Consider the following 25,888-nt stretch of genomic DNA (forward strand, 5'->3'; position numbering starts at 1 on the left):
GCAGGAGAGGAAAATTAGGATCTCATGCCTGGTTTTGCTGCCTCTCCTCCTGAGCAGCAGGTCTGAAATGCAGTGGGGAGCAGGGGCTGTAACGCTGATAACCCTTCTGCCATGCCTTGATGGACAATGCCCTCATTCTGCTGGACAGAGAGCAGGGCTCTTGGGGCCTTGGAGTGGTGGGCAGGTGATGTGAGGGGCGCAGCAGCCCCGGGGGAAGCAGAGTTGGTCAGCCGGGTGGGTTAGCAAAGAGCTGCCGCCTTCAGCTCCGGTGCCAGCGAGGCCCAGGGGCAGCAGGGCCAGAGGAGAGGGTCCTAAGGGGAACCAGTGCTGGGAGCAATGGAGGAAGGTGAGTGGCTTGTCCTGGCGAAGTGGGTTGTGGTGGGGGTCTGCTCTGCATGTCGCTGCCTCTGGCTGCCTACTTGCTTGTTGCAGCATGTCCTGTGCAGATTGAAGCCCGATGGACGCTGACCCTGGTCCACAGGTTGTGGTTGACTACTTGATGGGTGGCTTTGCCGGGATGAGCAGGCAAAACTATTTGCCATGCTTTAATTTAATGCCACCTTTAATTCCTATTTTCTTCCCTCATCCTTTGCCAGTGCAGAGCAGGAGCGCTCTGGCGAGTAGCAGGACTGGGCTGCATTTGCTGTGGGAGCCTTTCATGGTTGTACCATCAGTTTTGTACTGGTGCAAGCTTTTAACAGGGGTGCAAGCAGCCCTGCGTTTTTCAGTTTCCCAGCCTGCCTGCTTGGCTCTCCCTGCCTGGACACTGCAGGGCTGACCCGCTGGGCTGGCAGAGCTCTTCTGGCTTCCTCCGCCTCATCAGCCGCTTCCCGTGGCTGCAGATGAATTGCATGAAGCCTGCCTTTCTTCTAATCCCATTTCGCAGCAGTGCGGAGCCTGCCGGAGGAGCAGGTGGGGGAGCCCAAGGGAAGGGGCTGCTGGTTGTCTGGGAGACCCAGGGATGGCAAGGCGGGAGCAGGCTGTGCACAGCGGCAGGTTATGCCACACCTTCGGGATCTGCAGAAGGAAACAGCAGCTGGCACAGGAATGTCCTTGGAGATCTGGAGGAAGTTCCTCCACAACCTCAGCATCCTCAGGTCGACCTCTTTAGTGTGCTAAGAAGGATTGAGAGATTCCTGCAGATAGGGGACAGTTCAAGTAGCCATTGCTAGATGCCTCCTGTAGAGGACTGGCAGACACACAGTAGATGTTATTTGTGACAAAGACAAGCTTATTTTTCTTTTTTAATACTAGCTACCTGTGTGATTTTGTTTTGGAAAGTAATTAGGGATTGGTTTTATTTTAAATGAAGTTCACCTGAGTCAGCAGCAATGGCTCACTGCCTCTGCTATGAGTCACATTTGCTGACTCAGACCGAGAGAAGTTCCTACCCTTGCTGGCATGGAGGGGCTGAAAAAGCCTTGGGCGAGCAAGCAGCATTTCCCTGTTGTCATCATCAACAGCAACATTAAGTCATTTCTTGCTCCAAGGCTGGATTCTGTCTTTTATCACTTCACCGCAAAAGGTTCAGTTAGATTTGAAACAATTCCTGATAGCGGGATGATGTTGCTGTACCTGAAGACAGAGTTTGTGGTGGTAAAGCAAGGAAACCCAGCATCAAGTTTACAAACCTGGTGGCTAAAATTGGAGGCTGAATCAAAGGTCGTCTTTAAGGAGGGAAGGGGATGCGGCTGAGGTCTCACTGGTGCTCTACCAGCGATGGCCCCTTCTGGCTGGGAAGAGCTAGAGGGCCCAGGCTCTGCTAAAGCAGGAGAGCAGAAGAACCTGTGGTTCTTGCAGGGGAAGCTCTGCTCATGTACTGTGACCTCTCTGGGTTGTGTTGCTCACTGTGCCCTTCCTGTAAATTAGGGTGTTTTCATTATGTGATATGAGTTGGCCTTACCCCATGTCAGGCTTTCTTTAGCACTAGAAAAGGAAAATTCTCTTTATTCAGGAAAAGCCAAGCAGATTTCTCAGTATTGCTCTGGACACCTGCTGAAATGGGGAACTTGAGGGTAGCTGGGACCCAGGCTTTTGCCATCCCTCCTGGAAGTGCAGGCTCAGGCTCTGTCAATGGGAGGGGAGCAAACCCTGCCACTAATTCAGGGTTAACCCACGAGTCCCAGTTCAAGTTGAAATGTGGTTAGCTGTGTCTTGATGTTCCTGCCACCTGCGGCCAACTGTATGGGTCTTTGTTGTCACTCTATGCTTTTCAGCATGCACCATGTTTCAGCCAGCCCAGAAACAGCTGGGTTTGGGGTATCAGTAGAGTCTTGTGCATCCAACTTGTGAACTGCTTTGGGCCAACAAGTCCCATGGGATCCTTACTGTCTTACAGGGATTTAATTCACTTTTGATAGCTTCTGAATCACCTCTGCAAAGGTGCTTTCACTGTGCTGCTTGTTCCCTATGTGCTTCTGAGTTCAATGCTTTAACATTTTGAGGTTATTTTGTTTGAGGATTGCTTAACCTTAGTCTCCCTGTGCTAGGAGGGAGCTCTGACTCCTGCCTGTTGGATCCTGGTTTCCTACCTCTGGGGATATGCACAATTCCTCCTTTAATGAGACAGGTCATTTGGTAAGGTACGGCTCTGCGTGTCCTACCCCTGCATCCTTGTGCACATTGTCTGCTTTTTATAGCATGAAATAACAGGGAGTTTCCCTGACTCACTGCCTTGGAAGATCAGCAGCATTGCTGAGCTTTCACTTGCATTTCCTAACTCTGAGCGTTAGAAATATTTTGGCGGGGAGCTGGTGAATTTTTGAGCTCAGTGACTGCAGATACATGGCTGGTCCCCAGTCAAAGAGCTGCTCTGGGCATCCATGGATGGTCCCTGGTCAAAGACCATCTGCACCCCTCAGGGCAGGGTTGAGAAAAGCCCATAAATTCAGGATAATGTCTGGATCGTTCATCTTCCTGAGTCAGATCTCCTTCAGGAAGCTGCTTTTGACTTGTGTCCGTTTGTTCTTCTCCAGTCTCTCCTGAGACAAGCCCTGACCGTGCTTGTTAGTCTAAGTACATTATAAACATATACATACTTCTTTGTGCATTGCAGCTGTGTTGTAGATCTCCTGTGCTGTCAGGGTGACAGGCTTTGCCAGTGGAATGGGTTGGCTTCTGCATGGTTTAAGCTTAGGTGAGCACTGAAAGTGGTGAGGTTTCACTGGGGAGACCCCTCACGAAGAGAGTGGATAGGGAGCTTGAAGTAGAGCCAGTATTTGATGATCTGCTTGTTCACTTAATCAGTTTTGCAATAACAGGTTTCAAAAAGAGAATATTGACAAGAAAAACTTGTTTTGTTGGTTTTTTACGAACCCTGCAGAGACACTTTTTTTTCCATTTATACACCCAAATATGCCTTGCAACATTCCTGTTGCTTCTGAGAGAGTGGCTTCTATCTGAATACATGTTTCTGACAGCTGCTGTTCCTCTGGCAACACTGTCAGACAGCTTGAGGGGGGATTTCACTCATCCGAAGCTTCCTTCCCCAAAGTTGCTTTTGCATAGGCAAATGACGTTACCTGTCTGCACCATCATGCTGGCTTTATGGCAGAGAATGGTGATTCCTTGCTGCACCCAGGGCAGCTGAGGAGGTTGGTATCAACGACAAGTGCTGTGCAAGCCCTAGAGTGCAACTGCAATTTGCAGTTTGCTAATCTCTGTCCAGAACATGATGAATGCTTTTGTAAGAAAGTCACCTTGTGCTTACAGCCGCTCTGGGGCCAGGGAGCAGCTGTGCAGGTGGAGATGCAGATGAAGAGTTACGGAACTCAGAGTGGAGCACTTCTGCATCCTGATGGTGCTGGAGTGCTTGATGTGGTGCACATTGCTTGGGGAATGCCACTCACTGTAATTGCAGGTGCAGCACGGCCAGTGTCTGCTAGATGTGGTGGATGTCGTGCTGTTGCTTTATAGGTGCTGTAATCTTGATGTGCTGCTGCTCTGAACAGTCTCTGATAGAGCATGTGAGTGAAGCAAGCAAGAGGCTGGCTGGAAAGATGTCCTTCACCTTTGTCGGCCTGTACTAAGCAAGCGGTATGTTGCAGGAGCCATCAGTCTTTGTTCTGGCTGTCTCCTGAGACCACATTGGTCGTGGCTATGAGCCATCACAACCATCATTACGATAGGGTCTCTTGTCCACACACCATGCATGGGAGACCGCAGGGAGGTGTCAAGTCCTTCAGCTCACCTTTGGTAGCTTCTGGGCCACCAAAGGTTTCAGCCTGACCAGAGTCACCTTGGAGAGAGTGTAATACTGTGGTCCAGTTGTGAAGCTCCTCTTGCTGTATATCTGATGCAACTTGCTGTGTTCTTTTGCAGGAAGGAGCATTGGAAGCTGCTAGGCAACCTGAAGACCACAGTGGAAGGCTTGGTGTCCACCAGTAACCCAAATGTCTGGTCCAAGTATGGCGGCTTGGAACGGCTCTGCAGAGACATGCACAGCATCCTCTACCATGGGCTCATCCACGACAAGGTAGGCCTCTGTCCTGCCAGTTCTGCTGTCTGTCTGTAGCAGCTTCAGTGCCTGTCATGAGCAGGTGGGATAGTCCTGTCTGCCTGCAGCTTGCTTCAGTGCTTGTAGTATGGAACGGATACAATGCTTGTAGCAGCATGGGAAATGATTGAAGCAGGGACTGAGCTTGCCTGGCAAGTGCTGTGGTTGTCAGAGGGACCTGGGTACGTTCTTTCTATCTCATCTACCTTCGATGTTGTTTTTCTAAGTACCTGTGCCCCTGTGCTGAGGCCAGCCCCTGTCTCCTTTCTGCTGCAGCCAAGTGATAAAACTGCATTTGCAATGAGTCAGTCCCGTGTCGTCTGCACTTTGACAACTCCCCAGCGAGGTCTGGCAAGAGAAAAATTGCATCTTTTACTGTTTCTGGTTAGCCGTGTTAATAACAGGAGCTGGCAGCCAAATCCGTGCTTGCATGAATGGGATCTCTCTTTCCGGGCTCTTGTCATGCCTTGCAGTTGCTCACCCAGACATTCTTCCTTCCACGGCTGCCTGGAAGAATTTCTCCTTCCTACTTGTGTGCAGAGGCCCAAGGATCTCCCCTTTGGCTTGCAATTACCACCACAATTAATTTGCAAGGGAAAGTTGAAGCAAGTCTGCAGGGCATGCCTGGGGGCAGGCTTCCCATCTTCAACTCTGCCACCCAAAGAGCGATGCAGGGAAGCAAGCAATGCAGAGGAGCCCCAGGCAGCTTGCACAGGCCAGCTGGGTCCAGGAGCAGGAAAACTGCACCTGAGCTAATAAGCCTCCTGGAAGAGCCAGGCTGGCAGGTCATCCCAGCAGTGTGCCTTGATCCCTGGATGTTAGCTGCAGCCAGCACTCCTTACAGTGCTGCTCTGTTCCCATTAGTCCCCAGTGGTGCAGGCCAGGGACCTTTGGGCAATCTGCAGAGAGAGAAGCTACCTTATATGTGTGAGGAGTGCAGTACTCCCTTCTGATAGACGTGCTGCTAATAGGCTTTAGGAAGTGAGATTTAAATTATTTATGTTTGTCTGTCTCTTGGTTACAGTTCATGCAGACCTGCAAAGAAGGACCATGTGTTGCCTTCCTTGATGCTTTTACTATAGGCAAAGGCAACTCTTTTACTTAGAAATGTTGCCCCTGCTTGGGCATGTGTGATACCAATCAAGCTATAAGAGCTGCAAAGGGAGACCTGTAAAAATCCAGCTTCCCAACAGTAGTTTTCTCATAGTTGCTCCAGCGAAACGCTTCCTTTTACTTAGTGTTTTCTTATCAACTTTTTTCCTACAACTGGGAATAAATAAAAGGGTGAAAAAATCCAAATGTTCATGTTAAGAGAACTAGCATAAGAGGTTTTTAAACTTTTCAGTGAATTTCGTTTATTTGTCCAGAAAACCCCAATTCAGTCTAGAGGACTAAAATTGCCATGTTAGTTCTCTAGTCTTAAAAAACCAAACCAACCCCCGCCAAACAAATAAACCACAAAACAGAACCCATTCCTCTGACACTTGTGAAAGAGGAAATAGAGATGGAAGAAAAAATAATCAGCCTTTTGGTAAAGAGAGACGTCTTGGGGCTGTGTTTACACCCAATAGGGTGGTGAGGAAAACAGCAACTCTGCTGCAGTTCCTCTTTAATGGGAAGAATAACTAAGAACTAAATAACTTGTTGTCTGAATAAAGCTTAGGCAAACAGCAGCAAAAAGCAGAGACACAACACCAAATTTCTTACCTGGGGTACTCAGCCGTGGGTGTCCTCGGTGGTGGCTTGCATCAGAAGACAGCAATGGTTGCTGTTTTGCTGGGATGTGTTTCCATGTAGCCCTTCGTGTCCCCTCACTGAAGTCTGACTCTGCAGTGCTGAGGCATCAGGACTCTCTTCCAGGAATGGGAATGGTGACGTGGGAACTTGGTCAACCTTGAACTTGGCAGACCTGCAGCTGGCCTTTAGGATCCTTATTGCACTGCAGCGGGGATGTGAGCCCCTTGGTGCCACATCCCATCCCTGTCCCGAGACCTCTCCTGTTTCTGTGGTATGAGGGACTGGGATCTTACCTGGTGGAAGAAGAGAAGCTCAGGGGATATATTGTCTGGTAACTGTGGGAGGGGCGGGAGACAACTTATCTACATCACCGCCAGTGTTTTGCCGCCTTGATCTACAAAGCTGTGTTATACGCTTGTGTTGCTTCTCCTTTGTAAAGCAGTGCTGCTCTTCTATTTTCTGGCCCATCTTGCCAGGGTTAGGGGCTCTCCACCCATGGTAGCATGGGGCTAACGGGGGATGTTGTTCTTTAGCTGGGATTTGGGTGGTGGTATCTAACCACGTCTGTCCTGGGCAGGTGTGCTGCAGACAGAAGGATTACTGGCAGTTTGTGAAGGACATTCGCTGGTTGAGTCCTGGCTCTGCTCATCACCTGGAGAAGGTGCGTTCTTGTGGGGTGGCCTTGTGTGCCCAGTGGAGAGGGGAGAGGGCAGCTGGGCTGCGAGCCTCACTGGTGGGATAGTGATGCCTTGGCTATTGGCCTGCCATGGGTAAAGCGGCTCCACGGCTTGTGGACTGAAGCAGCCGCCTGTTTGTGTACAAGCCATGTCCCAGGAACTCGGCATGGCTTGGGCTGAGACAATCGGCTGCTTATTTCTCCCAGGCCAGCCTCCAGCTTGGCTCAGCTGGCTGCAGCGGGCATCACCAGGGGAACCAGTACAAGCGGTGATTGTGTGTGTGCAGGGGTGATTCATGCCTCTGTGCAAATCTGTATGTCTGGGCTGTCCTCTTTCTGGGTTGTGCATTGACCATGCATTGGTTCTCCTGTTCCTGGCTTGTGACAACTGCTGGCATGCAGGGATGCTCTTAGCACTCGGCTGCCCCATGCCGAAGTCTGTGGCCCCCACCGCGCAAGGGGCTGACCACTGGTGGTCCCTGTGTCCAACCTGCTGCTGGGGGGATGTGGGGGGTGTGCTCCAGCCCTTCAAGCTGCAGCAGCTCAGGTGTTTATCTTCCCCAGTCCATGTGTTAGCAAGAACATGACCATCACCACTGGGGTTGGGTTGGATTTGGGAATATGGGGTCTTTCCAGGTCAGGGACGAGGCACACGGGTGGGAGAGCGTGCAGGAGAAATTCATAGTGCTGGTGGCTGTCAGAGGACTTTGGTCACTGGCTGACCTTTGAAGCATTGTTACTCCCCAGTGCATTTGCCTCTCTGGTGGTGGGAGAGCTGCTGGGACTTGTCCTCCTTCCCGCTGACAGTGACTGGTGCTGGAAAGCTGCTGTTATCAGTGGGGAACCAAAGCCATTCAGTAGAACCACCCCTGCTCCCCTGCTTGCCTCTGCATGCCTTAACTTGTGCCTGGCGTCCCTTTCCAGTTCATCAGCCTGCAGGAGAGCAACCAGCCTGACTCAGAGGGCTCAGGGGACCAGGCCATCGCACAGCTGTGGCTGCAGCACAGCCTGCAGTGTCACTGCCTGTCGGCGCAGCTGAGACCACTCCTGGGGAACCGGCAGTACATCAGGAAATTCTATGCAGGTAAAGAGAAACAGGCCTTTTCCTTCTTATTAGGAAAATACCTAGCTGGTGACTTTTCCAAGTCACGTGGGAGTGAGGGAGGATGGCAGAAAAGGTGGTTTGCATGTGAGCAGCTGGCACTGTCAAACCACGCGGGTAAGAGTCACCCGCCCCTGAGCAGCAGTTTTCTCTCCCCAGACACTGCCTTCCTGCTCAGTGACGCCCACGTCACGGCCATGCTGCAGTGCCTGGAGGCTGTTGAGCAGAACAACCCCAGGCTTCTGGCTCAGATCGACACCTCCATGGTGAGTTGAGGTCCCAGCTTTTCCACCTGGCTTTCACCAGAGGCCAGCTGGCTGCGGCTGCTCATGTGAGGTCTCATTCAGGGCACATGGAGCCCTTGAACAAAGGGTGGACTTGGAAGTAGCAAAAGAAGTTCCAGGAGGGGAGGAGAGGGGTGAAGTGGTACCTGTGCTGCCTGCATGAGCCTGGCAGGGGTTGGGGTGGGGGCGATGGCTGTATGGAGTCTGTAGTGAAGTACCTCGCCTCTGGCTGGCATCAGGGACTTGGGTATGAGGACCTGAGGACCAGTTCCTTGTATGAGGCAGCTCTAAAGCCCCCTCCAAGAGCCCCAGGTTTCAGCAAGCAGAGCTGCCTGATCATGAGGGACAACCACCCTCAGAGGGGACGAGCAGCGCCCCAGGTCACCTGGGTGCCCACTCCTGATGGTGACACCAGTGAACCCCTGTGCAGCCTGGTGCCAGCTGCCCTCTCCCCAGAGGAGAGAACAGCAGCTGCTTTCTTTGCACATCGCTCCCCAGAGGAATGCAATCAATGAGGCTTCGTTAAATGGAGGCTATGTTCTTTCAGCTGGCCGGCACGTCACTGCCGTCCCTGTGCACATCAGGTCCTTTGACAAGAGAGATGTGTGACCATGACGCAGAAGGACAGGAGAGCCATCTGCCTGGGGCACTGGGCTGCCTGGATCATTGTGCTGAGAGCCTGGTAATTTCCTGACAGGAGCCTGCCATGTTCCAAAAACCCCTGTCCCTTCTGCACTGCAGTGTTTTTCCCTCCCCATCCTCCTGCCCTCAGGGCTGCCACATCCTTTGCTGGCTGGTGACCAGATGCTCACCGGTCTATTACTTTCCATTGCTGTTCGTTTGACATGTAGCCCCATAAATGCTGATTTATTAATGATGCCACCTCTCTTCAGCTTACCAGGAAGAGTGACGGTCTGCCCCTGGTGACCAAGAGCCAGAGCCTGACTGCACTCCCCGCATCCCCGTACGTCCCTGCTGCAGGCTGCACACAGCAGCGCTGCTTTGGGTCCTTCTCCAGCCTCCACCATCCAGCCTCCTCTAGCCTCTCAGGTAATGAGAGTGGGCTGGGAAGCTCAGGATTGACTCAAAAAAGACTCTACCTTTTCATCTGGTCTTGGAGTCATCGTGCTGGATGGGTGTGAGGAAATCTCTGCCTGTGCTGGGAGGGAGATCCCTGGCGTTTGTCCGTGGTGGGTGGGCATCCCGGTGTGAAGTCACAAGCTTATTGCTATAGGGTGGCTTGCTTGTGCCAGGGTGTGTGACATCCTGCTCCTACCTCTGCCCAGACAGGAGATCAGGGAGCTCCTCCATCAGCTCCACCTCTAGCCAGCCCCAGGAGCACTGCCCATCCACCCGGTCCTCCTCCTTCAGCGAGGGCAGGTCCCTGCTGGAGCAGCCCGGCTCTGCCACCTGCTTCCACGTCCCCTCACCCAAAGACCCCTTCTGTCCGGCCAGTGAGATGAGCTCCAGCACCGCCAGCCAGAGCGAGGACACTTGGATGGGGAGTCAGGATGATCCGCAGAGTGATGCTAATGATGGACCGGAGTACCTGGCCATTGGGAACTTGGGGCGCCGGGGCCGGGTGTGCAGCAGCACCAGCACCAACAGCACCAAGAGCAGTAGCTCCAAACTCTTCTCCTCCAGCAGCTCCCAGAAGCTGGACTCTGTCTCATCACTGGGAGAGCAGGGGGCAAGTGGAGGTGGAAGCAGGGGCCTGAGCCTGTTGCGCCGGTCCAGCTTCTCAGAGGGACAGTCATCAGCTCCGCAGGGAATCCTCAAGAAGAGCCATGTGCGCTCGCACTCCGACACCAACGTGGCTTCGGGGAAGTTGCACGGTAATGGGGCAGCTTTTCTGGGATAGCTGTGGGGTGTGAGAGTCCCTGGTACTGGGAGGTTATGCTGGCTAACCCTTCGACTCCATGGATCAGGTCAGCGAGGGGAGCAGTGGGTGAGCAGTTGGGAAATGTGGTCTTTGCCCTTAGCTTTCCTGCTCTGCACTGGAGTGATGGGCTGACACATTGCTTCCCAGAATGCCCTGGGCCGGTCTGTTGTTGGTATTGGCAGCTTTTACCAAAAACTTAGAAAATGGCAGTGATGCTGTGGCATTAGCCATCCTGCTTCCCCACTGGCCTTGCCTGGCTGGGGTATGGGGCCACGACAGAGCACTGGGCTGGGGCTCGGGCTCATCCTACTGGCGGGATCTCATCCTACTGGCGGGATCTCATCCTACTGGCGGGATCTCATCCTACTGGCAACCTGCTGAGTCCTCCTGTACTCTTGACTGGGTGAATGCATGGGGGGGGTGGGGGAGTGGGATGTGAGGGGACAACCAGTTTGTGGGAGTCTGCCCCACTAGTGCTGCCTTCATGGGAGAAGTGGAGGTCCTTACTGAGTAGTAACCAGTCTGTCTCTGTTTTCTCTCCCTTAATGCTGCCCTCCTCCTCCTCTGTCTGCCCAGGAGGCCTCAGGGATATCACCATTATAATAGAAGATCCAGTAGCAGGTTTGGGAGCCAGTATAACAGCCCTTCACTAGTGATCATTGCATCAAGTTCAGGATTTCCATCAACCCATTAGTGTCCATATAGAAAACAAAAAAAATTTCTTTCTTCCCTGTGTCCTAGCTGGTGCTTTGAAGGGTGGTCAGGTTTATGCATGCAACCTGACTGAAGATCGCAGCTTGGTTGTTGGGAGCAGTGGACCAGACCAAGAAGGGCACACAGCTCCCCTGCATGGCATTAGGGAGCACTGGCCACCGAGTCCTTGGGCTGCATCCCTCGTCCTTCCCTCCACCCTGCTGCCTCAGGAGCCAGGAGAGGTTTCATCTCTCACCTAGCAAATAAGGACTGGCAGCTAGGCAGGTGTAGGCTTGAACATCTTATTTTTCCTTTGGTTTAGTGCATCTGTGGCATGGGGAGGTTTGATGTTGGCTGAATTCAGCCACGTCCCAGCCAGCTGTGCTTGCTCCTACAGTCGGGACTCTTGGGTGTTATTCTGGGCTCAGGGCAGGTTTTCCCCTCAGCAGAGGTGCTGGGGTGCTGCCATCCTTTTGCCCCACGTGCAGAAAGAGTCAGCAACTCAAAAAAATTGCCTGTTTCTTTTGCATCCGTTGAACAGCAGCACCAGGTTTGCCAAGCTCATATCTGCTTGCTGAAGGCTTTGCAGCTGGGAAGGCTCCTGGGGGTGGTGGCTATTCATACAGGCATGTCCAGCCCCATGTCCTGCTCCAGCAGAGGATGCCGAGCTCTGCCTCGCTTTACCCTTCAGCAATAGGCTCTGTTGTACATGGCATCCCCCAGGCTGGTGATCACGAGGTGGTTTCTTGGCAGGTTTACACTAGTGTTGAGGTGGCTGCGGGATACCCTGACAGGCCACAGTGATTAGCTGTGAGGGTCTCCTTTGTCACCCAGAGGAGTACCTATGGGATGGCCTGGTCTCAAGCCCCATCCTGGTGGCTGCTGCTTCATGGTGTTGGCAGGGAGATGCTGGTGCTGGTGGGCTCAGGAGCCTCCAGCCACACCAGGGTTATGGCACAAAGCTAGGAGCAAAGAGGAGTAGGAGGTTGAGAGGTTGGGGTTGCCCTTCAGTTGTGCTCGGGATGTTGAGATGTCAGCCGGTGCCTGCCCCATGTCCCCACCCATATGCTCCTGTCCTGCTCCAGTCAGGGTATTTTCAGGCTTCTTCAGCAGTCCTATGTCACCCAGCTGCTCTCCCCGGGGCCACGGCTCTCTGTAGAGCACCATACATTGATGGTCTCCGGTCAGGCCAGCTCCTGGCAGTCACCGTCGGCTCAGCCTGGCAGGGAGTTGCACCATGGTGCATGCGTGGGAGGGAGCTCTGCCACAGCCTGTGTAGGTCACCTTGAGCACTGCAGTCCAGGCTCCAGGGTTGTGTGTGGGGAACCCTGACTTGTAGTTGAGCAAGAGCATGTCCTTCAGATGCCTCCTTCTGCTGTTGTCCAGGCTGCTTTGCAGGGCTGGAAGCCCCACAGATCCCTCGGCTGCTCAGGTTTCCTCTCATCTTCTGACTCTCTGCCCTGGGGGATAACACCTCCCTCAGAGATACTCTAGTAGGAAGAAGGGGCTGGCAGAGGTGCTTGCTGGAGCCTGTTGCGTCCCCCAGCTCTGCTAAGTGGTAAAGAGAGGAAGGCTCAGGACTCAATGGCTCTATGGCTCTCATGAGCTTCTCTCCTTTTCCCTTCTCCTCTCCTACCTGAAATGCTCAAGTTTTGTCCCCCTCTGGGCTTGCCCTCAGCTGTGGCACAGAGCAGGAAGATGTTCCTCCTTGCTTCCCATCCATTTGGGCCTGCCTGTGGGATGATGAGCCCCTTTCATTTCACCATGTGCAATGGCTGGGCACCTCTGGGATACTGATGTGTGCCTCGTGTCGTCTTCCCTTCCAGAGTCCCATGGCGATCCAGGTGGAGGGAGAGGGCCAATCTCTGCTTCCACCCAGAGCAGTGAACTGAGCACACCCAGCTCCCTCTACATGGAGTATGGTGAGTACAGCCAGCCTCAGTGGAGAGGCTGGATCCTGGTTAGGGTCCTCTGTTGGCTATGGCGGCCTCAGCTTCTGGCACCTGCTTGTGGGATGCTGGCTGGGCACTGGCAGGGCTCGTTAGCATGGGGACAGCAGCAGGTCCCTCCCTCATGCATTTGTCTCTTGCTTTTCTAGACTCTGGGCAGTACCTGAGCTCAGGAGAAGGGATGTTCAGAAGACCCTCAGAAGGGCAGTCTCTCATCAGCTACCTCTCTGAGCAGGACTTTGGCAGCTGTGCAGACCTGGAGAAGGTGAGGGAGGCAGCAGCATCCTGTGTGCATTGGAGAAGGTATCTTACTGCAGGTTCAGTGATACTTCCCTCTGAGGGGAAGATAATTCCATAGTATTTCCTGCTATAGAGTTGTGCATGGAACGTCAAGGCTGAGTTCCTCAGTGGTGTCTGGCAGCCAGGATCTGCCCATCCAGCATAGACACAGCAGCTTTGCAACATGTTAGGGCTCCTTGGGGACACGTGCTGACTCCCCAGAGTGGTTGTGTTGCACATCCTCTTTGTAGGATGCCCCCTGAGTATGCTGGTGCCCGAGAAGGCTTTAGTGTCTGTTTAGAAGGCTTTCTAGTCCTCATAGAAGAGTCAGGTTTTGTGGGGTCAACAGGGATTAAGGTGTTTCTACTACTACCCTCCCTGAGTAATCGGCTCTTTCCTGTCACAGGTGGGGGACAAGACTTTACCAAGTCTTCCTAATTTCTCCACGGTATAGCCTTGAATGCTTTTGCTCTTGCCTTGCAGGAGAATGCCCACTTCAGCATCTCAGAGTCTCTGATCGCTGCCATTGAGCTGATGAAATGCAACATGATGAGCCGGCAGCTGGAGGAGGAGGAAGAAGACAGTGACAAGGAGATTCAGGAGCTTAAACAAAAGATTCGCATTCGGCGCCAGCAGATCCGCACCAGGCACCTGTTCCCTGCCTGCCAGGAGTTAGGCTCAGACAGTGGGTGGTGTCTTTTGGGCTCATCAACTGGTGGGATGTGGGTTTTCTGTCCATTGCCTGCCCTTATAGCATCCTGCCTTCCTGCCTGTTTGTGGGAAACAATCATATTGTTACCAAGGTGCTGCAGAGATTTGTGAAACTCTGCTGCTGTCGAAGACCGTAATGGGACTGACACTATACATTGATAACACCTGTGCCCTGCTGGTGCTGAGTTATGGAATATAATTTCATTTTCAACGCATAGTGTTTTCCATCCTCGACCTCCATCCCTCCCTGCCCTGGCCATACCTGGCTATCAACTTCTCCCTTAGCTGTCAGTGACCCTTCAGACCACTTCCATTGATGGCCTGGCTGTGTTGCATTTCTCCCAGGTCTTGTGGCTACAGACAGCGGGTCCCAGTTCAGCTCTCATGGCTCCGTGCGGCTCTCTGACTCTGGCTCCATGGAGGATGTGGAAGAGTACGAGATCCGAGGTAGGAGGGAATGGCTGTGTTGGCTTCTTGCGTAGAGGCAGACTTCTCCTTGGTGTGGTTGTGTTGAGGTCAGTCATGCTGAAGAAGAGCATGTCCCTCTGGCCTTCAGGATGGCTGTTCCCAAAAAAATGGCTGAATTCTGAGCATGAGCAGAGCAACAAGTTTCCCTCATGTGGTGGCATGACTTTCCTTCGAAATCCTCTGTAATCCTCTAGCATTCAGTGCCTCTGGCTGGTAGGTGGTTTCCATTTCATTGCCTGGTCCACATAGTGGCTGTCACAGCTAGAGAGAGGTGGGAGAGCTGTCATCCTGCTCTCCTCCTCCCCGGGCAGAAGGAGCCATAGCTCTGACCACTTATCTCTTGACTGGCAATGGTGGGCACTGGTCACATCCTGACCTATAATACCTGTAGTCTCTGCTCTTGGCAGCTTATCACCCACAGGAGACCTGTCTGGGTCCCTGGGTGTCCCTTTCCTTCAGAGCCTTGATCATCCTCCGAGGCGGATGACTTCCTTCTCAGCAGTACTTCCATCTCACTGACTTTAAAAGAAGATGGAGCAGTCCTGTCTCCAGCTATAAACCTCTTGTCTCTTGACTGCTGACAGCAAAGTCCTTTCAGTCCCTGAGGGCTAGATTTTGGCCTCAGTTTTGAAGCCCATGGAGGGGTGTGTGAATTCAGTTCTTGGCTTCTCTTGCGTGAGTGCTGCTCTTGTATTGTGCCCTTTCTCTTTGGCCTGGCTGAAGCACTGAAGTCAACTGTTTTGTCATCACCATGTTATACAGATGGTAACGATGGATCTAACCTGATTCAAATGTCCAAGAACGGCCTCTCAGTGTCAATGGCTTCCTTGTTCTCAGGTAGTACTCTGCAGTGCTCCCCTGTGCACGTGTGCGTGTGTGTGTTGCAAGGTGTGTGTGTGCGTGCATGTGCACACTTCTCAGAAATCTCTCTGATTTGGGAACTGTGAACAGTGTCATCCATACGTCAGCCAGAAAAGCCATGGCAGGATGATATGGCAGGATGGAGCAAAGAGGATGCAGAGGAGGTCTGCCGTGGGCTCCATCTCCCAGGATATTTTGCCCTGCAATATTTTGGATATACCAAAGACGCCTGCTGTCATGAAGACCTGTCTTGCCTGGGGTAGGGCTTGGCAGGGCAATGGCTTTGTGGCTCTGTAGCTGCTGATGGCTGAGCCTGGGCTGGATGAGAGCAGCATACTCTACAGTGTGGGGCCAGGTCTCCATCCCAGGTGCCTTGGGGAACGTTATCCTGCTTGACTTGGCAGAGCTGGTGTGCCGTAACTGTGATCCGAACCACAGCCAGCCCTTCCTATCCTGCTTAGACTTGACTTGGAGAAGAATCCTTCCAGAAAGAAGTCCTGGAGGGACAAGTAGAGAGAGCAGGTGGGGCACAGGCAGTTTATTCACGCTGGAGACCCTGGGCATCAGGATCACATGCAGCCAGGTCTTGCTTAGTGTTTTTGTTGTTTATAGTACAACTAGATAACCCTGGTTAGGTAAAGCTGGCTGTATTTAAATAACCTTCACGTGCTCTCTGTTTGCTTTAGCAAGGGAACAGCCTATGTGGGCTGCTGCTGATCTCTCCTGTCAGGTGTTCGGCACCAGCAGGTTGCTCCTGCCAGAGGTGCTGGTGCTCAGAGCTTCCCTGTCAGCCTTGCTGTGTCCTGTATTTACAGCCCAGGGGTTAATCCAGGGGTGCTCATCCTGGCCTGAAGCTGGCATACAGAGCCTGGGGTGATGGCCTTGGGTTGAGGGGCTGTTCATGAGCCTTATAGGAACTCCTGATGATAGCATTGGCAGCAGAGGTGTTTTGGGCAGTTAACTGGAGCCTTTTGGGGAATGTCTGCAGTTAAGGTTGGGAAGTGAGCAGTGGCAGGATCCCAGTGGTAGCCCCTATGGAAGCCTAGGGTCAGGTTTGGCTCCCTCTGCCATCCCTGAGATGATGCCAGTGCCTGAGTGTGCTAGCTCTGCCTCCCCATAACACTTGGCCCAGACTGTGCTGCATGTGCCCTGCTGTTTGCTCACGTTTATCATAGTATAGGACCATGTGGTGTCTTCCTGTGCAGAGCCAAAGGCACCAGAGAATGGCGGGTATGTCTAGCCAGTGCCCTCCATGGTCAGGGGGCTACGTTTGCCTGAGTTCCCTATTTTCTGCAGCTAGAAGTCTGTTCACATGATGTAGATATGTGGATTCCTTAGCAATTAGGATGCTTTCCTGAGCCTGTTTCCAGCAATGGATGTCAAACAAGGAGGGTGAAGCAGCCATGCTGAACTTCGCTAGTGTGAGCCTGTTGGTTTACAGGCAGGACAGGGACTTGTTCCCCTCGCTGCCAGGGCAGCCCTGCTGTTCCTAGGGGAGTCAATGGCTCGGGGGGTGGTGATTCCCTCGTCCTCAGTGTGCAGTTGGTGCCTGGCTGGGATTGGTTCAGCTCTGCGCAGGTCTGGTAGCTGACCTGCTTGGGGTGGAGGAGCAGGGACCCCGAGCTGCGCCTCCCCAAGCCAGGTACTGGGCCACTGAGTCAGGGGGAGCTGTAAGCCTGTGTTTGGGGGTGGTGTGGTCAGTGCAGACCCTGTTCCTAGAGCTTGCCAGAGGTACAAAATAGGAGACCTGCTGGGCTGAAGGTTGTGGCATTGGCCTTTCTTCTGTCCTGACCTTTAGTACTTTCCCCTTACCTGCACTCCTTCCTTTTTCTGGAAGTCTGTCTGCAATGAAGCAGGATTTCTGCTTGCCTTGTACTGCTGGAAGAGTCTCCTGTCCCAGGGTCCCTCCACCATTGAGCTGAATTCCCTGTCAGGGTTTAACCTGCTGGAGTGAGAGGAAGATGAGTGATGAAGGTACCGCTGGGTACTGCCTGGTACCTGGGACTTGCACCGAGGAGGGATGTGGGGCAGCTCAGGGCTGTTGGGGAGCTGATGGAGGACACCCCAGTGTCCTGCACCTTATCTTGGATGTGTCCCTCCTTGGGAGATGGGTCTGTGGCCTCTGCAGAGGGCTGGCCCCCGTAGCTGCTGGCCCACTCTCTGCACGGATGCTGACCTGTCTCTGGAGTACTGGGTTTTGGCTGCCAGCCCTGGCTGTGCAGTTGCTGACAAGCTGTGGCATGGCCACCATCTGATCTTACAGGTTGTGGTCAAGTAGAGGGAAGGGCTCTGCATCCCATTGTTAACCCCCTACAGCATCTAAACTGCATGTAGAGAGCTACTAAACCTTCTTGCTACCTTGCTGTCTTCTGCCCTCCTAGCTCCTGTGTGCATACTGTTTCAGGCCATGTCACTGCTAGGACTTGGTGTGTGACCTGTAGCAGCAGCCGTTTGTCTCCCCCAAACCCCAGGCTCACTGTTTTCACAGCACCCCACCATGTCCTTCCCTTGTAACTCCCAACAGGTGACTGATTAGACCGCGCCTTTCCTTGCTGCTCAGTGCCACTGGTAGAAGTTGGTGCTGTAGTTCACTTGCTTTTGAACAGCTTGATGAGTTTTACAGTGAAGCTTTGGTTTGAAATTAGTGTATTGCCCTGCCCTGCCCCATCTGCTCCACCTTGTCTGTTTGTGATTCAGATGCAGACATCAAGAGGAACCCAGACTCCAGCAGGAAGTCCTTTCTCTCCTCGGACTCCATGTATGTCTTCAACTTGTGGCGAGGCATCTTGATACCAGGTTCCCCTTCCTGCCCAACTCTGATCTTCCCTGTTGATCAGCTGCTGTTTTGCACTGGAGTGGACATCCCTCCCTCCCTTCCTCCCTCCATAACTTTACTTAGTAGAGGGGCACTGGGTCCTAGGCTTAAATTTGGGAAGCAGCACCTGGGATGATCAGGGTATTCACATGAGGTAGGTATGATATGGACTGGTGTCAGGGTGAGAGGCTGGGGAGAGGACCTGGCACTGCCTGGAGCATCTGGACTGGCTGCTGGCTGGCTGCTGGCTCTGAGCCTCCCCTGCCTCCCCATCTTCTCTCCAACCCTTGCTGCTGTGCTGTGACCCAGAGGTGGAAGCACTGGCACACAGTGATGCTTATAAATTCTCTGTGCAGTGCAGCAGCAGCTTAAACATGAAGTTCTCGGTCCTTTCCCGACACTACCCTGGGGTGGAGAGGTGGGGGTTGTGGGGAGGTGAATTGCAACCTGTTTTAAGCACAGCTGCTGTGTTAATGTTCTGAAAGTAAAACCCCTTTGGGCTGCAGGGATCCCTCTGCTCGTTGGGTGAGATAAAGAGCTGTGTCCGTGCTTGGCAGCTTTGGTAGGTTCGTACTGGGAGAGCAGTTACTTCTGGCTTGTACAGACACTGGCTCTCACTTTGCAGCTTCGCCTGCAAACAGGCACAGGTTTTAAGATACGCTTTGCTTGCCTTTCTAAACAGCTATTGTGCTATTAGCTAGCTTTGCTTGGGGGTAGCTGCAAAGACAGAAATCAATCGCGTAAATCAATGTTAAGCCTGTGTAGCAGTGCAGAAATAAGTTACCAGAGTTGAAGGGAGCATCTTCGGCTTAAGCTGGAACTGGCATCAGGGGTTGTGAGGAGGGCACAGCTGTGAGACCTGGCACTAACCACTCCCTTCACTGTCTAGGTCCCACTCCTTCCTCAATTCCAACTCGGCCGAGGCCGTGGCCATGGGCTTGTTGAAGCAGTTTGAGGGCATGCAGCTTCCGGCTGCCTCTGAATTGGAGTGGCTGGTCCCTGAGCACGACGCCCCACAGAAGGTAGGGGTATGAGTCCCTGGCCACAAATGGCATTTGCTCTTCCCCAAACCCAATGCTTCAGCTCACTGCAAGGGGCTTTGCTAGTCCCAGTGATCCCGTTGTGGAGCTGGAGGAGCAGTTTTGTCCAGGTTCTGGAGATGGGTGCAGCTGAGCAGGATTCTGCCACTACAGCCTCCTACAGCAGAGTGCCTGGATCCCTGAGGACATCCATTCTCCAGCTGCCACTCAGCTGGAGCAGCAGCTTGGTGCCTGGCAGTTTTCCAGAGGGCTGCAGTTGCAGGCTTTTGGCAAGCCAGCCAGGTACATTGCCTTTGTGGTACCAGGCAGGGATCTGACCCTCTTGCCTGCCTCTCCCAGCTCCTGCCCATCCCCGACTCTCTGCCCATCTCTCCTGACGATGGAGAACATGCCGACATCTACAAGCTGAGGATTCGGGTGCGCGGAAACTTGGAGTGGGCCCCACCACGACCACAGATCATCTTCAATGTTCACCCAACCCCAACGTAAGGGCCCATGTGGCTGAGGGCTCTTCGGGGACCTGTCCTTTCCAACTCTTTCCCATCAACTCCAGGGTTGATTATCGTGTCCTTCCCACTTGACTGCTGGGGCTTCCCTGCTCTGAGCTTGGTAAATCCATGGTGGTCACCACTGCCAGCTGGTGCTATGCGATGGAGCCAGTGCCTGCGGTTGGTGCCTTTGGTGTGCACCAGGGCACAACAGGGCTTTTCCCCTTGGATTTGTTGTCTGCCCTTAAGTGGCAAAGCATGTGGCCATCTCTGCCATCCAGACCTGTGCTAGTGCCTGTCTTCTGATGCCAGGCACCATCAGGGCTGGATTCATGCATGTTGTCTTCTGTCTCTGGGCAGGAGGAAGGTGGCCGTGGCCAAGCAGAATTACCGTTGTGCAGGCTGTGGCATCCGGACTGATCCTGGTGAGTGCTGGGATGCTGACCTGTAGCTGGAGAGTGGGGAAGAACCTGCAAACAAGTGGGAAGATGCAAAGCGGGTGGGTGGTGGCGGAGCTCAGCACAAGGTCAGCAGGGAAGTGGTACATTGCCAGCTCTGCCTGCAAATTGGTGTGCACCACACACAGGGGAGCCTCCTTCTCCAGAAGGTCATGGGGCTGTTGGAGGCAAAGAGCAGCTAGCTTGTCCTTTGAAGAGCATTTCAGATGTTGGCTTTTCTAAAGAAAAGTCATCTGTTGGGGTCCTAAAGCTCCCGGCAGGTTCTGCTGTGGCTCCAGAGCTCTTTGACCAGCTGTGTTTCCTGAATATGTAGGTAGCTGTGGCTGCATAAGACCAGACTGTGGTCCCAAATGCTTTTGCAGTTGGCAGGGGTCTTGAGCACTCTGGGGCTGGAGGAGGTACCGGCAAGGCGAACTGCCTTGCTTGTTGGAAATGCTGAACAACATTGGGAGTCCAGTATGTGGTTGGGCAGAGCCTGTGCCTTGGCTGACCTCCCTGGGTTTGGCCAGATTACATGAAGCGGCTGCGGTACTGTGAGTACCTGGGGAAGTATTTCTGCCAGTGCTGCCACGAGAATGCCCAGATGGTCATCCCCAGCCGCATCCTGCGCAAGTGGGACTTCAGCAAGTACTGTGTGAGCAACTTCTCCAAAGACCTGCTGAGCAAGATCTGGAGTGACCCGCTCTTCAATGTGCAGGATATCAATCCTGCCCTGTACCGGAAAGTGAAGTCTCTCAACCAAGTGTGGGTAAGACCCTTTCCACGCCTGCCTGAGCAGGGTTTGGGTGAGGTGGGTGGCTGCCATTTGTAAACTGTATTCCAGGGAAGCTGGGGAGAAGCACATATTTCTGGTTTTGGGGCTTAAAACCTCAGCACTGTGGGTTTCCATTCACCTCTTGTTCTTTGTATAGTAGTGTAGGAATTCCAAAAGGAATTTGTGCCTGGTGTCCAGCTGGGCTTCAGTTTATGTCCTGGAGTGCATGAATGATGGTTGTGCTTGCTTTGTCCTGTGTGGTGTAAGCACTTCGGTAGCAGGGAGCTGCAGCTGAGGAGTAGCGGTTGTTTCACCAGTGTAGAAAGCAAGACTGACCTGCTTGGCTAAGGACTGTGCTGTGTTTACTGTTTCTTGTGTCTGCCCTTTCCCTCCAGCTGCTGCGAATCCAGCTTTTCCACATGAAGAACATGTTTAAGACGTGCCGGCTAGCTAAAGAGTGAGTCCTGGGCTGTGAGGTGAAGCTATTGTGCTGTCCTTGATCTGACCCATAGCAATTTGCACTGGGGATCTGTGCAGCCTGTGCAATGAGCAATGGGGGGAGAGGGGAGTGGAGGGGGAGAGAAAGCAGAAACAGTGGAGAGAGGGGGCTTAGTAGAGTCACTTTGCTATGAGCTCTGGTTTCTCTGTCCTTGCAGCCTCCTAGACTCCTTCGATGCAGTGCCTGGCCACTTGACGGAGGATTTGCACCTCTACTCGCTGAGCGACCTCAGTGCCACGAAGAAAGGGGACCTGGTGCCTCGACTGACAGAGCTCCTGAAAGCAGGCAGCCTTCATGTTGAGAAGTGCATGGTAAGGCCTCCTTACCTGCCTCCTGCACGGCTTCGCACCCTCGGGAGCAGGCTTTGCTGCCAAAATAACTGATGGCGGGCTTTGATGTGCAGGACAGCTGCCAAATTAACTGATTGAATGCTAACTGCTCCTGCCTGCTCCACAGAGCTGCTACCCAGCATGTGTGGGATGTTTGTTACCCCATTTGTTTTTTGGCTCTCCCCCACCCCTGACACATGTTGATTCTGCCTTGCTGTACTCCATGCTGGGGAGCGGCTGTACCCCATGGTTAAAGGAGGGCACTGTGTCCGTCATGCTGTCCTGCTCTGCTCTACCTCCTACCCTGCTAGCCAGGGAGATAAGGAGCATTTAGCTGCCTTTTCCTCACCTTTTCTCCTTCCAGCTGTGCCAAGCCAAAGGCTTCATCTGTGAGTTCTGCCAGAATGAGGGTGACATCATTTTCCCCTTTGAGCTCAACAAGTGCAGGACATGTGAAGGTGAGATGCTGGGGAGAAACAGGGGAGGGACGAAGCCTGAGGCCACCAAGGTCTGCCTCCAGTTTGAGTGGCATTTGTGATAGTGAGAGGTACAGAGCTAGAGCCAGCCAGACCAGAGTGCTTCTGTATGTGGCCTGTGTCTCTGCACCACATTGACACACAGCAGATCAGCATTATAACAGTGTTTGGCCAGAGCTGCTGGTGGGGTGGAGCATGTAGGCTCCTTCCTGACCATGCCTTGTGCTGCCTTCCTGAATGGCAGTGGGCTGTTGGGTTGTGACTGCAGCGAGCGGATGTCTGGGAGCCCTGGCTACAGCCTGCACCTGGCTCCCCTGCCCCTGCCCCTGCTTGGATGGCTGGAGCTGACCTTGTAGAGCAGAGAGAGCCTGAAGGCTTTGCCTCTGTTCCCTTCCTGCCTGCCAGGAAGTCCCTGGGCCCCTTCAGAAGTCATCCTCTACAATGTCCAGTACTAATGGCCAAGCAGAGCTTGTCCTTGCAGCTTGGGACCAGCCTCTGAACTAGATTGAAATGGTTCCTGGCAACATGCAAGCTGTGGTTTGGCAGGTGCAGTGACAGAGAAAACTTGGGGCAGAGTCACTTTTTCCTTGGAGAATCAGGAAAGTTTGGGGACAGACCTGTGCGGAGCAGGAAACCCTGCCGCCTGTGCTCCCAAAGGCTTTGCAAGCCACTGCAGGTTCCCGGCAGCATGACTTCTTGCTGTGTCCAGAACAGTGCTGGACTCCTGCTTTTGGTGCTTGTTCTGCCACTGCTTTGGTTTGAAATGTCCTCCTGGACAACCCTGGAGCATCCATCCCAGGGTGCAGTGTCAGGCAGTCTGTGTCAGCCCCTGCCAGCTCTCAGCCATGCTCTCCCCCACAGAGTGCAAAGCCTGCTACCACAAATCCTGCTTCAAATCCACCCGCTGTCCCCGCTGTGAGCGGCTTCAAGCCCGGAGAGAGCTGCTGGCCAAGCAGAGCATGGAGTCCTACGTCTCAGACTACGAAGACGAGCTGGAGGAGCCAGAGGCAGTGGCAGCCACCTGAGCATGTTGCAGCAGAGGAGCAGGTTGTGGGTTTATTTATGTGCGTGGCCTTTGTCACCAGAGACTGAGCCACACTGACTGGAGATGAGGAGGACTGTCAGGGGGCCTGGAGCACTGTCTTGAAGGGATCTGTTTTCCCCCATGCAGTAGTGCTGGGCTGGGAATGGGTATCTTCCATTGTCTGGGTCTCCAGGTACCGCTCATGCTCCCTGATGCCTTTGCTTGAGGAAAGGCAGCTGCTGCTGCCTGTCCTGCAGGCAGAACAGGGGCCTTTTGTGAGCAGTTGTTCGTGCTGGAATAGGCAGGGCTGTGTTGCCACTCCCTGTGCCCTGCTCCCTGGCAGGATCACCTGGGGGATCAGCACTTTCTGCTCATCAGCTGTATACTGGGAAGCTCTGGCCACATCTGATCGTTGGAGCGGGGAATCAGCTCTCCAAGTCCTCTGATCCTGTCCTGCTGCTGGGGGTTGTGTGCATGAAAGGAGGGTGGGGGTTTGGGGTTGGTTGTACACTTAACAGCTCCCTTTCTCAAATCTGGCTTGGGACACTGCTGGAGAGCAGTTGTTCTCACTCCAGGATCAGAGCAGAGGACGTGGCGGTAGTGAAAATGCCAGATTTCTGCCTCACCTCTCCATGCTGTTTGTGCTGAGCTGCTTTCCCTGCCCTCCAACCGCAGCCTGTGCTGCAGAGGGGCACTGCCCCTGGGAGCAGCCACACAAGGGGGCTGGTGCTGCTGGGCTTTCGGCAGAGGCAGATAGCCGTGGCCAGAGGATGCAGTAAGCGAGGCTTCCTCACTGTGCTGCCGGTCTGTCCTCCCAGGGGGTTGTGTCCTCCTCTAAGGATGACATGGGACCTCACTCTGGTGGCATCAGGACCTGCCTTGTGTGCAGCTGCCTTCAGCCTGAGGCCTGTTGGGATGTGGGTGAAGGCTCAGCCCTCCAGCCGCATCCCCTGAGCCTCTGTCTCTGTTTTTTTTATGTTGGGTTTTTGTTTTTTAATCTGCTAGATTTGGTTTTATTTTTTTAATGTAGTTGTTTGTATTTTTAATTGTGTGTTCCCCCCGCAAGGAGGTGCTGCTTGACATGCCTCTTTAGGGGGCATGCAATCTGCTTGGGACTCACCGGTATAAAACCTCCAAGGCTGTCCTGCTCCTGGGTCTTCACCCCTGGATGGGGCTGGTGTTTGCCAGGTGTCCGCTCTCTCAGCAGATCTCCTGCTCCCCCTTGGAGAGGGGTCACTGAGCCACGCAAAGCCTCAAGGCTTCCTAGCTGCGGTGCAGTGGGGTAGCCAGGCAGCCTGCTTGCAATGGGGGGTGCACAGGGGAGAGAGGTTTGGCACTGGGGGAGTGCTGCAAAGGGTTGGTCCCTTGCCGATGCAGAGCTCTCTGCCATGACCAACAGCTCTGTGGGGTGGGACCCAGTGATACAAGGTGAGCTCTGCACTGTGGGGCTAGTGGTCAATCGAGGAGGTCCCTCTGCATTGCAGAGGGATGCTTTAGCCCATGGCATGGGTGAGTGTCCAGCACCACCTTAGCATGGGTGGGATGTGGGGTGGCAGCAGGGTGTTTGGAAGGACAGTGGGGCCTGTGTATGTGCAATAAGGGTGTTGAGGGACCAGGGAGCAATACACTGGCAGAAGGCATCTATGGACAGCAGCTCTTGCAGGTGTGCCCTGGCTGGGATGTGACCCCTTGTGGGCTGTCCCAGTGGAGGCAGCAGGGTCGAGGGACAGGGGCTGTGGAGGCTGGGACCAGAAGTCACCGCAGGGCTTGGTCAGGGAGGGTGGCTGCAAGCCTCACTGCTGGGGGCCAGGCTACTGCACAGCAGCATCTCCCCTGCTCTGCAGCATCCTGACAAAGTCAGGTCTTGCCCAGGAAAGGGTGTTCAGCTCCCCACTCGCTCCCCTACGGTTTTTGCCTCCTCCAGTCTTGCTTCTGCCTGTTTTCCCCAGGGGAGCAGCTGCTCTTCCGCTCACTCTCCATCTCCACAAGTCCTGGGGCTGCCAGACTCTGGCTGCCTTGATCTTGCATGTCCCCAACCCCAAGCCGAACCCTCCCACTGCTGCCTGGAGCTGGGACCCCCTTCCCTGCCACTGCCTCAGCAGCACACCTCCGTCCACCCCGTTTTGTTTGAAGCACTTTAATGTCATGGGATAGCAGCTGAGAGGCTGGCTGTGTCCCTTTCTAGAAGCACTGAGTACATTTAGAGAAGGGGGAAGGGATTTTGGCTTATCTGTGATTTCCACTCTCTGCCATGAACTTTGCCTGGAAGCAGCAGGACTTGCACACCTGGTGGAGGTCTCCAGGGCAGGGTTGTGCCCAGCACTGACACCGCTGCCCAGCACTGACTGCTACGAGCAACACTGGAAGTGGCCAAGGCAGTGAGCTCTTTGTAAGAGAGAGCAAGGGGCTGCCCCAGCCATCAACTGGAGCCCCCATGGGACTATGGCACAGTGTAGCAACAAAAATGCCGTCCCTAATAAACTAAGTTAATAAGGGGCTTGGTTGTGTTATGGCATCATTTCAGGTGGGGTGACAGTGTGTATCCCCTCCTTGGGGTCAGTGCTGCAGTTCCTGTTGGCCCCTGGGGCAGGGAGGGAGCAGGATGCACTAGCTGATGGCAGGGCTTGGGGAGGGGCGGCCAGTGGGGGGACAACTTGTGCAACTGGTGATTCATCACCAGATGGCACTGGGAAGGGGTTATTGTCACCACCCCTTCATTAATCCAACTGGTTTGTGCCACACACACCCTCCCCAAACTGCGCACTGGACTTGGGGCAGGAGGTGCAAGCCACTGAGTAAGGGACTCTCTGTAACGCCTGTCCCTTTCCTGAGCCTGCCTTTGCTGCGGGCAGAGCGGCCCAGGGGCAT

At 53.8% G+C, this 25,888-nt stretch overlaps 1 protein-coding gene across 7 annotated transcripts in view; it reads left to right on the forward strand.

Moving 5' to 3' along the window:
- Window positions 1-25,517, forward strand: part of RUBCN (rubicon autophagy regulator) — a 32,928-nt gene extending 7,411 nt beyond the window's left edge. For 4 of the 7 annotated variants that reach the window (XM_064457522.1, XM_064457518.1, XM_064457525.1 and 1 more), the window contains exons 2-22: window positions 4,321-4,474; window positions 6,810-6,893; window positions 7,833-7,992; window positions 8,170-8,276; window positions 8,842-8,976; window positions 9,188-9,344; window positions 9,581-10,129; window positions 12,696-12,791; window positions 12,968-13,083; window positions 13,581-13,782; window positions 14,154-14,255; window positions 15,039-15,113; window positions 17,835-17,895; window positions 18,842-18,974; window positions 19,332-19,477; window positions 19,841-19,905; window positions 20,448-20,686; window positions 21,088-21,149; window positions 21,349-21,502; window positions 21,885-21,978; window positions 22,858-25,517. In XM_064457522.1, the coding sequence (XP_064313592.1) occupies window positions 4,436-4,474; window positions 6,810-6,893; window positions 7,833-7,992; window positions 8,170-8,276; window positions 8,842-8,976; window positions 9,188-9,344; window positions 9,581-10,129; window positions 12,696-12,791; window positions 12,968-13,083; window positions 13,581-13,782; window positions 14,154-14,255; window positions 15,039-15,113; window positions 17,835-17,895; window positions 18,842-18,974; window positions 19,332-19,477; window positions 19,841-19,905; window positions 20,448-20,686; window positions 21,088-21,149; window positions 21,349-21,502; window positions 21,885-21,978; window positions 22,858-23,021 (2,940 nt within the window). In that variant the 5' untranslated portion in view covers window positions 4,321-4,435 and the 3' untranslated portion in view covers window positions 23,022-25,517. The other 3 variants (XM_064457519.1, XM_064457521.1, XM_064457520.1) reach the window with 3 other exon arrangements.
- Window positions 25,518-25,888: the final 371 nt, after the last annotated feature.

Source organism: Phalacrocorax carbo, chromosome 7 (assembly GCF_963921805.1).
Source record: "Phalacrocorax carbo chromosome 7, bPhaCar2.1, whole genome shotgun sequence".
In the NCBI taxonomy this organism is placed as follows: Eukaryota; Metazoa; Chordata; class Aves; order Suliformes; family Phalacrocoracidae; genus Phalacrocorax; species Phalacrocorax carbo.